This window comes from Manacus vitellinus, unplaced genomic scaffold, assembly GCF_001715985.3.
Source record: "Manacus vitellinus isolate BGI_N305 unplaced genomic scaffold, ASM171598v3 scaffold_33_pilon, whole genome shotgun sequence".
NCBI lineage: Eukaryota > Metazoa > Chordata > Aves > Passeriformes > Pipridae > Manacus > Manacus vitellinus.
Genome location: NW_021940478.1, coordinates 4,748,794 through 4,757,243, shown reverse-complemented (window position 1 = coordinate 4,757,243; position 8,450 = coordinate 4,748,794). Strand labels below are relative to the sequence as shown.

At 41.1% G+C, this 8,450-nt stretch overlaps 1 protein-coding gene across 1 annotated transcript in view; it reads left to right on the top strand.

Moving 5' to 3' along the window:
* Window positions 1-807: 807 nt before the first annotated feature.
* The window catches only part of DROSHA (drosha ribonuclease III), a 68,896-nt gene continuing 61,253 nt past the window's right edge, over window positions 808-8,450 (top strand). Inside the window, exons 1-5 of the mRNA XM_018076879.2 lie at window positions 808-912; window positions 2,043-2,900; window positions 4,639-4,731; window positions 5,711-5,942; window positions 6,508-6,649. Coding sequence (XP_017932368.1) covers window positions 2,050-2,900; window positions 4,639-4,731; window positions 5,711-5,942; window positions 6,508-6,649 — 1,318 coding nt within the window. The 5' untranslated portion in view covers window positions 808-912; window positions 2,043-2,049. The remainder of the gene's footprint in view (window positions 913-2,042; window positions 2,901-4,638; window positions 4,732-5,710; window positions 5,943-6,507; window positions 6,650-8,450) is intronic.

Here is an 8,450-nt window from a genome sequence, read left to right as displayed (position 1 = left end):
TAACTTTAAGTAAAAATTGGATGTGACTAGAGTTTGCAGCAGAGGGATCTTTAATTCAGTAATTTAAAATAGTTTCTTGTGTTTTTTGAATTTCTTTTTCCAGCTGTGATTCTGTGCATTCTGAAGGAGTGAAATTAAGGTGGTAGAAGCAAAGCAGTTCTCTGATGTTGAGGAGATCTTAGAGCCTATTTAAGAGAGCTGATAAAGAAAACCTGTTCTTTGAATGCTATGACATATTAAAAAGAAACACACTTAAAGACAAGGCACTGTGGTACAGTGACCTTTGCTTTAATTAAGGGTTTAACTCAGCCTGTTTAAATAAAATATGTATGTAAATGTTAGCAAAGTCTGAAACAGTTTACTGTTACAAGCATGAGCTGTGTAAGAGCATGACAAGAGAACTAAAGCAAAATTGATTCAGTATGTAATGCAACGGAATTATTAATAACAGAAGGTTGCACTATTGCTGTATGAAATAATGGAAGTTGACTTTTTTCCCCCTGTTTTTTTTTTTTTTTTTTTGAGAGCCTTTACAAAGTTGGAGGGTACTGAGCAGGTACAGGCTGACTGAAAGGCACAAATGACTTTATACCATTGTGGCTGCTGCTTCCTAGAAGTGTGGGATTCTCACTTACTTTGGCATTTGATTGTTCTGGAGAGGGAATGAATATCACTGCCACCAATTCCAGAGGCTTCCAATAAACCCTGCATATGTAAGGAGAGTCTTAGGGTCCTCTTGATTCCTCCTCTTTGATGTCAGTACTTTTCCCCTCTTTTCCTTTCTCCCTGCAGTTCACCAGAAGTTGTCTGCTTTCTCTCAGCAAGAGCTACATCTTTTGCTGCAGTGGCACCGAAGTGCAGCTGAGGGTAGTGCTCTGAGCAGTCCAGGTTGGCCATGTTGCACTATAGCAGGTGGGAGAATGTTCTGTGCATGTACTTCACCATCAGGAAAGCCTCATTAAAAGGGAGGCTTTGCTTTGTGTTTCTGGTGATCTTTCCAATTGTCTGTGTCTTCCCTTTCTTTCTCTCACTTCCCTTTATGGAAAACAGGATTTCAGTTCTGTGGGTGCTTAGCTAATTTTTTTCCCTCTCCCTCTATTCCAACCATAAAGTGGTTTTTTCCCCCTTTTTTCAGTTTTTGAAACTTAACATTGTAATTAAAGAATCAATTTTAACTGATGAAGCACGGTGGTTTTCATTTATAAACATTAATACAATGCCTTAAATACATGCGTAGCTTTGAGCAACACTTAAGCCTTCTTGAAGCAGTGGCAATTCCTGAAAGGTAACAAGGCCAAGAGGGCAGCTGAGGGATTTCTTTGGAACCATTTATTTCAATGAAAATGAAGGAATAGCATAGACTACACAAAATTGTTTTCTGTAACCTGTAAGATTCACATTCAACAAAAATATACCTACCTCACTTAAAATTTTTTGAAGGGTCTGTTGAATTTAGTCCTTTAGTAAATTGGGGACTCAGTTGTGAATGTAAATTACTACTATCTCATTTAAAGTTTACGTGATTTGTTAGACCAGGTAACTTGCAATGGAGCGTTAGTCACGTCATTCTGCCCAAAGTTTAGAATTGTGTTCTACAAAGAACTCCTTTTTATGCAACTTTGGATGACAACTGCAATTATTAATAATGAGTGGTTTCTTCGGTGTGGGGTATCTGAGGTTTTTATGTCAGAGTTTCTAAGTACTAGTAGAGGTGCTTGAATCCTTGACCAGTCATCATATCAATAGTTTTTTGAAATTAACATTGCTCTAAGTCAGAAAGCATGGTCCAGCTTTGGTAGAAAGACTGTAGAGTGCATTCATGGATTAGAGGCTTAAAGGAATCAAAGAGACATAAATGACCTGTACTAGAGGTCTGAGGAGCACAAAGCTCCCAGTGAAAGTTGGTGGACATTGTTTACTGCTTCTGTTAAAGGAAACTGCAAAAACTATAGTTTCAGCATTTTAGGATTAGTTCCTGCAAATGCAGTAAGGACATCTTACAAAAATTGTGTGACACTGGACTTTTACTTTCCTCATTAAAGGTGAGCCATGTCTTTCCATTCTGGACGAGGATGTCCCCGTGGTCAAGGGGGACCAGGAGCAAGAACTTCAACGCAGACCTACCGCCCTCAGAACCTACGGCAGCTTCACCCACAGCAGCCCTCCATACAGTACCAGTATGACCAGCAAACTGCCCCTCCAACAACCTATTCAAACCCTCCAGCCAATGGTTACATGCCTCCCAGGCCAGACTTTGTGCCCTATCCTCCTCCAGTGCCCCCTTCCACACAAAATCCCATCAGCCAGTGTCCCATGAGGCCACCATTTCCTAACCATCAGATGAGGCAGAGCTTCCCAGTGCCTCCATGTTTCCCTCCTGCTCCACCACCAGTGCCAAATCCTAGCAACACCCCTGTGCCAGGAACTCCTGCTGGACAAAGCACCTTTCCATACATGATGCCTCCTCCCACAGTACCGCACCCTCCTCCCCCACCAGTCATGCCACAGCAGGTCAACTACCAACCTGTGTACTCCACGGGATACTCCCAGCAGTCGTTCCCACCACCTAGCTTCAACAGCTATCAGCACAACTCTGGCTCCTTCCAGAGCAGCACTGCCAACAGCAGTGGTGGCAGCAGCCATTTTCGGCACACGGGTCAGTACCAGGGAGAGAAGCCTCAAAGTGATCGGCGGTCTCCAGACAGGAGCAAGCACTATGATGAGCACCGACATCGTGAACACGGTCACATCCACGGGGACAGGCATCGGTCTGCTAACCATGGGGACCGTCGGGATCGAGGCCGGAGTCCAGATAGGAGGAGGCAGGAGAGCAGTCGGCACCGGACAGATTATGACAGAGGAAGGATATCGCCTCATCACAGAAGTTACGAGCGAAACAGGTAACTTGAGGTATTTTCTGCCTGCAGGGGGAGAGATGTCATTGTTGCCTCATAGTATTTGTTTGCACCAGTGTTCTTCCCTCACCCTTGTTTTTCCCTCTAGCTCACGAGGTAGCCAGTACTCAGGTCTGATGGAAAGACCTGCCTGTGTGATTCTGTTCAGGGTGAAGACCTCAGCAAGCCAGCCTGTGATCTCGAGAGAAGATCGAAGTGAAGTGAACATTACCATAAACCTGTTAAAGGAAGTGGGACAGTTGTAGGCTGTGTCGACATCATTCAGATGGAGGAGTGTGCACTGCTTATTGTGGGATTTATCATGAAGTTTCTGTCTCACAATAGATCCACAGTTGGGTGGACTAACAAGTTGTCAGCTGTTAGCAGAGTATGAAAACTGCCTGTGTGATCTTTCCTGCCTAATGTATACAATAATTTCATAGAATCATTTAGCTTGGAAAACATCCTTAGGGTCATCAAGTCCAACCCTTTATTAATGCTGCCAACTCTACCACTTTACTGTGATGCTAACTGCCACATCTACATCTCTTTTAAATGCCTTCAGGGCTGGTGATACCACCACTTCCCTGGGAAGCCTGTTCCAGTGCTCAACAACCCTTTCAGTGGAAAAATTTTTCCTAATATCCAAATGAAATCTCTCCTGCTGCAACTTGAGGTTGTTTCCTTTCATTGTCACTTGTTACTTGGGAGAAGAGACTGACCCCCACCTTACTGCAACTTACTGTCAGGTAGTTGTAGAGAGCAGTAAGATCCTCCCTGAGCCTCCTTTTCTTCAGGCTAAACAACCCCACCTCCCTCAGCCACTCGTCATATGACTTGTGCTCCACACCCTTCACCAGCTCTGTTGCCCTGCTCTGAACATGCTGCAGCTCCTCAATGTCTTTCTTGTAGTGAGAGGCCCAAACTGGACACAGAACTCAAGATGTGGCATCACCAGTGCCGAGTACGGGGGGATAGTCACTGCCCCAGTCCTGCTGGCCACACTATTTATAATACAAACCAGGATGCCTTTGGCCTTCTTGGCCACCTGGGCACACTGCTGGCTCATATTCAGCTGGCTGTGACCAACATCCTCATCTCCTGTTCCACTGGGCAGCTTTCCAGGCACTCTTCCTCAAGCCTTGAGTTAATTTAAAGCTCTTTTGCCCCAAAAGTATGTATGTGTTATCAAATACTTTATGCATATGTGCAAGCTGAGTCTTGTAGATGAGAGTCATAGTTTTGGGATCATGCAGATTGTCTGTATCTGTCCATTTTTTTGTGTATGCTTGAGGTGGCTGTAAAGAAGAGAGGGCTTACTTCAAACACTTGCGTGACTACTGTGCTTACAAAGCTTTTGTGCATGGGATGGGTTTTTTTGTCCCTTTCTTGAGGCTTTCGGAATGGTTAAAGATGCAGTATCTTACCCTTTTCCATTCATAATCGGAGAAGAGGAAGATGGTAACAAGACCTGTGTTGAATTCATAGAGGTTGCCTCTGCATGGTATGAATTAACTGTCATATTGAGATAGATGGCTTTATGACAAAGGCGGAGGAGATGGATGGGTGACCGTCCTTTGCAAATTTCTTGGTCGTCAGCGTCAAGAATATCTGCATTTTTAGCAGTCAGCATGTGGATATCACTTTTCGTAACGTGATCTCAGACTGCTTTTGTGCACATTTCAGGTATGGAACGTATGAAATTCCAGATTTCTCATTTAACTTATTTTTCATACTTTCTAAGGGAGCGGGAGAGAGAGAGGCATAGGCACCGTGACAGCAGAAGATCACCATCACCAGACAGATCCTACAAAAAAGATTACAAGAGAGCAGGAAGGTAAGGGAGGTTGCATATGGTCTCTTGAGTATTTGAGGCTCTGTGCATCCACTCGTGCGGTTTTGTGTACGCATATGTACCTGCTTTTAAACTCAGAAGACCTGAGTGTCTTAAATTTATAACCATCTATTTATACATGCAAATGTCAGCTGTCTCAAGACCTTGTAGAGTTAGAAACAGGATTTATCTCTGGAGAGAGACTTTCACTGCTGTGTCCTAAAGACTTCCTCTTACATCTCTTTCCAGTCTGTAAAGTGCCATAATTATTTAAAGTCATTCTATCTTTAGATTATCTTTTAGGGGTTTTTCTTGGTGCTCCTTCTGAATGCTGGAGAGCTGAAATCAGTGCAACATTATTGGTTTTATAGGTAGAGGAGATGAAAAAAATAGGTATTTTTCCTAATTCATCTTTTGAAAGCATTACTCTTGCAATTCATAAGGACTGTCACAAATTGTGTTGTTCACAGGGATGCAGAGTGTTAGAGTAACAGAAGTGTGGCTTCTGTATAATCCTTCTAATAAAACCCCAAGTCTTTTGTCATGCAAATATTTTGTGGGCTATGTATTAAAAGTTCTTACTGTAACTTTTAGTTGTGAGTGATGTGACTTTTAGTTTTTACTGATGAGTTTCTAACTTTGGAACAAAATTAAAATAAATTCACCTAGAACACTAGTAAGTATTTTAATCTAAGATGGCATATATATTTTCATATATATTATTATTATTATATATTATTCTTGAGTAAGATTTAAAATAAAAAAGCGCTTCGAATTTTAAGTAATTTTTATAGTACATCAGAACTACAAAGTGCTATTCTACTCTTTATGGTGCAAGTTAAAAACAGGAAAGGCAACTGGATTTTGCTGCAACTTGTATGATAGAATGATCTACTGATCTGAAGCAAACTGTTTTTCATTATAAAACTGTGACTGTTAAAATAATAAAGAGAATTGCTTTTGCTTGCTTTCTCCCATTAAGCCGATCTCCAAGCAGAGAGAGAAAGAGACCGCGATGGGAGGAGGACAGAGAAAGGTGGTCTGAGAACCAGAGCTCCAGCAAAGAGAAAAGTTATACTGCTGTCAAAGACAAAGAATCAGAGGAGAATGCATCTGAAAAAAATGAAGAGGAAGATGAGGAGTTACTTAAGCCTGTCTGGGTTCGCTGCACCCATTCTGAAAGCTATTATTCCAATGACCCCATGGATCAAGTGGTATGTTTGTGAGAACTTTAAAATTGCTTTACATGGTCTGTTATTGATTATTTGATTACTTGATTAATATGAACCCTTCATCCCGATCATGTTTTATGTAATTTAATTCTTCTCTTCCCCCAGTCATCTCAGTCTTTTAACCCTGTTAGGGGCTTTATATGTTGGTGCTATTCTCTATTTTCCTCAGTTTCTTCTATCTGTCAACATTCAGATTAGTGGTACATGGAACAGGGCTACTTTTTTTTTGTCTCCAGGAGGGAAAGATTATTTTTTCCCCATTGTACCTGTGTTTGAGCAAAGATACCTCAAGCACCATGTATTCCCACAATCTTGGAGAAATGTTATACTAGCAAAGGAGGTAATTTTCCTGCTAGTTCACTTAGTGAAGCAATGTAATGGTATGCTGAAATCTTAATAGGTATTTCCATGTTTCATTGAACTACATAGATCTGTCTTTCCCCCCCCCTTGCTTTTCTTCAGAAATGCTGCTACATGTTGTGTTCATGTGCTATTTCAACACTGTATTGTTTTGTTTTGTTGTTGCTCTGATTTTTTTTATTGACAGGGGGACTCTACTGTGGTAGGAACAAGCAAGCTCCGAGATCTGTATGAAAAATTTGATGAGGAGTTAGGAAAGCGACAGGCAAAGGCCAAAGCAGCCAGGCCACCGTGGGAGCCACCAAAGACCAAGCTGGATGAAGATTTAGGTAGGCTGAAATGATGACAAAGCTCAGGAGAAACGGAGTAATCTCTAGTTAACCTGTTTTGGTAGTTGTGTGTATTTAATAATGTTGGTAGGTTAATCTGTTTTTTTAAAATCCCTCCTTTGTGTTGCGTATCCATGGGAATTTTTTTCTAGCTTTTGGCTGAAGTAGAGCTAGATTCTTTACCCGGAAAGCTTAGGGGAAAATGGAGAGTATCCAGCACTACTGTATGCTGGTTTCTTCCATGGCATAAAAGCACCCTGAGCATGATCAGATAGTCCAGAGAATGGTACATGAGAGGCTTTGAGGAGCTCCTGGTCTTATATTTCTAAAATTTAAGAAAGAGTAGTGGTGATAAACTCATAGGTCTGCTTTTTATGTCACCGAATCTTTCTTCTGGATTGTACTTTTGTTGTGCAACTCTCCTTACTATTATCAGACTTATGCATCTGTTTACATAACATACTTTATCTGCATTGTCGTGTGCCACCCATATGGATCATCTTGCAGTGAAATACATCTGCTAGCAGCATCATTTATTGGGGAAATAGTGGTTGAATTAGTGGGACATAGATTTTTATATTAATTCGTCTACTCAGAAGTCAGTGAAAGCTATTTTTCTTATTTAGTTTTGTGAGAACTGTTGGCTCTTCCTTTCATACTTCCAGCATTTCAGTGTTTCGTAGTGTGTTTTTAGTCAGTTGCTTTAGTTCAGGAAATTCGTAGACACAGTAATTTAGATACTCTGTTGGACTTGCTTCTTAACTGATGCTTTGTGTTTACCAGATGAGCTGCTTCAGACTCTCATATCTCAGCTTAGTAACTCTTTAGAATTTTTTATATGTAATTTTTAAAGTTGAAATACCGACATAATGGCATAGTTAAATACATGCTGATGGTGTAAAAGGATACAGTCAAGATGAGAAAAAATAAACACTGATGAAATAAAATGTGAATTCACTTTAGTAAAGAAAACCATTTTTTTAACTTTTTTTTTAACAGAAAATTTGCATATATTTGAATTCATTCAAGAATCACTAGAAAAGTTAACTGTAGGGGGTTTTAGGAGGTGTTTTTTCATGTAGATGAATCAAGCACAAAACTGCTAACTTGAACATACCTGTGTAAAGCCCTCACTTTCTCAGAACTCTGCAGGAAGAAAGCCTGCTGCTTCAGGCTAAAATGGATGATTGGGCCAAGAGCAATTTCTTTGTGGTTCTTTTTCCAGTATTTTTGGAGGACCTGAAAGCTCTGTGTCTTCACTGGTCCCCTGGGATGACTCGGTATCTGTGCCAGCTTCTCCTACAGCCATGCTTCTGTAGTTTGTCTTATTTTGTACTTCAGTAAATGCTGTCTCTGTTCTGCCTCATGTTAGCAGTAATTGTGTATTGTAGTGAGATAGCAATGCGCTCCAGGAACACTTTTAGATCATGAAAGGCTGATTACGGAAGAAATTCTTTACTGTGAGGGTGGTGAGGCACTGGAACAGGCTGCCCACAGAACTTGTGAATGTCCCATCCCTGGCAGTGTTCAAGGCCAGCTTGAGTGGGACGTTGAGCAAGCTGATCTAGTGGGAGCTGTCCCTGCCCATGGCAGAGGGTTTGGAACTAGATGATCTTTAAGGTCCCTTCCAACCCAAATCATTCTATAACTTTGTGATTTCAGTATGTGAAATCCAGAAGTTCTGCGTTGGTCTTTCAGAACTCCAGCTTAGTCTCACAGGTCCTGTGCTCATTTTGCACCTGAAATTAGATTTAAACAATAACCAGTTGTATATCAGAGAACTTTTAACATTGAAGTCTTT